The sequence below is a fragment of the Aplysia californica genome, unplaced genomic scaffold (assembly GCF_000002075.1).
Source record: "Aplysia californica isolate F4 #8 unplaced genomic scaffold, AplCal3.0 scaffold00136, whole genome shotgun sequence".
Classification (NCBI taxonomy): domain Eukaryota; kingdom Metazoa; phylum Mollusca; class Gastropoda; order Aplysiida; family Aplysiidae; genus Aplysia; species Aplysia californica.
In genome coordinates, this window is record NW_004797406.1 from 343,326 (window position 1) to 346,388 (window position 3,063).

Genomic DNA, 3,063 nt, shown 5'->3' on the forward strand with positions numbered 1-3,063 from the left:
CCCCCCCCCAACGCCACGACCAGCATCGTCGATGAAGACGACAACGAAAGCAACAAAGACAAACTTAGCTACAGCAACAACAAGACCACTTTCAAGGACTCACTGGCCGAAAACATGAATTAGAAGACAAAACAACAAAGATGACATTGTACGCGCTGATGCAAAACAGTGACAACAACATCAATAACCAATGACAATAACAATAATAACCAACAACAATAACTACAACAAACAACGCTAACAACAACAAACGATAAATCTGACAACGGCAATAATAACACCACCAAACAACTGCAACGACAGCAAAAATAACAACAGCATCGTCAAAAAACACGACTACAAATGAGGCCAAGGACAACAAACCCAGAGTACTCAATACTCAATAGGCCTACTCACTGATGCACAGGGCAGCCAGCAGTCTGACAGCTATGTGGGGCGGGTCGCAGTCCGGGAAGATGGGCTGGAGTGTGTAGTAGGCAAAGGTCAAGGCCACGATGGCCTGGGCTGTCGGCCGGATCACGATCAGATTAACCTTTCCAACACACGCAAAAGACAAAGACAAATATTACATTCCTTACCTCACACTGATCAACAAATTCAGTTTTAGGAGAAGTTTTACGGCGCTCGCAACTGCATAAGGTCATATGAGCGCCAGAAGATTAGAGGTGTTACAGAGTAGAGGTGTTACAAAAGAGTAACACACATACAAAAGAAGAAGGGGAGATAAGGACGATAGATGTTTCATAGGAAAGAAGAAGCAAACCACACCAGAGCACCCGCCAACCACCCACAGATCAACAAAATACCATTACTCGAAACAAAGTACATGTGTAAAATTCCGAGTCGCAAGACGCATTAACTTAGATTAGGCCTCTTCAATGGTTAAATAACGACACTACCATACTTGGTAGACAATCATCGTCATTGTAGACAGTTCAAAGGAAAAGAAAAAGAAAAAAAATCGGTGCAGACTGCGTAGAATTTCAAAATTTATAGTGAGTTCAACGTTTCACCGCTGAGGGCTTCGTCACCAACATTTTAAAAAATAGTAGTATTATCATCATTCATCACTGCCTTTCTCACCCTGCATCAGGGTACATGGCACCGACAAACACACGTTCCACCTTTCCCTATCCCGGGGTAGTATTCCACAACACCAGTATAATATGGCCGTTTTTAAGCACAAGGGGGCTACCCCTAAAAATGCTGTTTTGAGAAAATTGAAGGTAAAGTTTTTGCCCCTTTGTTCAGTTTCTTTAAAAGACAAGGAGAGCTTTCTCTAGAACCAAACAAATATATACACTACTGAAACCAAACTTCTCCTATAGGTAGGGCAAAACTCACTTTTGGTGTAGGTCAAGATTTCTGGAAACCCCCGAAATCTAAGTTAGCCCGCTTGTCCTTAAAAGCGACCATATAATAACCAAAACTACTGTCGAAATGACCAGTCGTAATCTCCATTCAAACGGGCACTACAGGCACTCACCCAGAGCTGCAGGAAGGCGCAGAGCGGGCCGAAGGCTTCCCTGATGTAGGCGTAGTCTCCCCCGGAGCGCGTGATGGTCACGCCCAGCTCGGCGTAGCACAGGGCGCCCACCAGGGAGATGAGGCCACAGGCGCACCACACCATGATACACAGGCCCACCTGGGGGGACAGACACACACCGTCAAATAATCACAATAATACATGATGTAAAATAGACACTACTACTACTACTACTACTACTACTACTACTACTACTACTACTACTACTACTACTACTACTACTACTACTACTACTACTACTACTACTGCTACTGCTACTACTACTACTGCTACTACTACTACTACTACTGCTAAGCTACTATTACTCCTACTACTACCACCACCATTGCTGCTACTGCTGCTGCTCCTGCTACTACATTGTACTACTGCTACTACTACTACTACTACAATCATATTCACGATAATAATAAAAATAATAACAATCATCAAAATAACAATAATCATAACAATCACAATAATAGTGACAACAATAACAACAGTAACCATTTAAGTAATAATGGAAATGGTAGCCGTGTTTGTAGGCCTGACACAAGGGACAACACAATGTGGGTGGATTCCTCATCCCTTACTCTCCGCACCGACTTCTTCTTCTTCTCTCTCTCTCTTTCTCTCTCTCTCTCTCTCCCCCTCTCTCTCTCACACACACACACACACACACACACACACACACACAACACACACACACACACACACACATTCAAACGCGCATGCAGTATTATTTGTACCGCACCACTAACTACTCTATCAGTTTTCAGTTTTAGTCAATTTACGACACTCGCAACGCAAATAGGTCAACCAAGTGCCGAAGAATAGAGGCGTTACTGGAGAGTTAACATACAAAGAAAAGAAAGACAAATAAAAACAATAGAAGCTTGGCGGGAAAGCAGGGGCAATAATCGAGGACAAAATCTAGAACTAAGCATTTTGGTAATTGTAAAAATCTGACAGTCACGCCAGAAAAAAAAAAGCGCGACTCGACATCTAGAACCAAACACTTTTTGCAACCATCAAAAATCTGAAAGTCATGCCAGACACAAAAAAAGGCTGGACTCGACGACTCGACGTCAGCACATTCCATAGCCTCAAGGGTCAAGGTCAAAGCAAAGCGACGGGTGGGTATCCTTCACAAACGCTTGTGATGCAGGAAGCAGGGCAATGGCGTTTATATCAAGTAACGTCAATAAAACTATACAAGATCTAGTTTGGTTTTTTTTTTGGGTAAATGTTTTACGGCGCTCGCAACTTCATTAGGTCATATTATGAGCGCGCGGGATACATTTAACACTTTCGGTTGGTAGGAAATTTTGAATTTTGCCTGGGTGGCGGCCGAAGCCTACTCTTAACGATTTTAGACCACCAAGAAATCTTTAACGTGCGCAGCTTGCACACAGGACCTCCGAAATTTTTCGCCCTTGTCCGAAAAGGCTAGGTGCAGATCTTTCCTACCAGAAGATCAGGGGTGTGGCTGAAAGACAGCAGTAAGAAGGAGCCAAGGAGTAGCAGTAGAAAGGCTGCAG

General features: G+C 43.5%; 1 protein-coding gene across 1 annotated transcript in view; it reads right to left on the minus strand.

Moving 5' to 3' along the window:
- Nucleotides 1–3,063, minus strand: part of LOC101858404 (Y+L amino acid transporter 2) — a 47,145-nt gene that overhangs the window by 24,858 nt on the left and 19,224 nt on the right. The window contains exons 2-3 of the mRNA XM_005096728.3: nucleotides 1,487–1,645; nucleotides 397–532 (exon numbers count right to left, since the gene is read on the minus strand). Of these exons, the coding sequence (XP_005096785.1) occupies nucleotides 397–532; nucleotides 1,487–1,645 (295 nt within the window). The remainder of the gene's footprint in view (nucleotides 1–396; nucleotides 533–1,486; nucleotides 1,646–3,063) is intronic.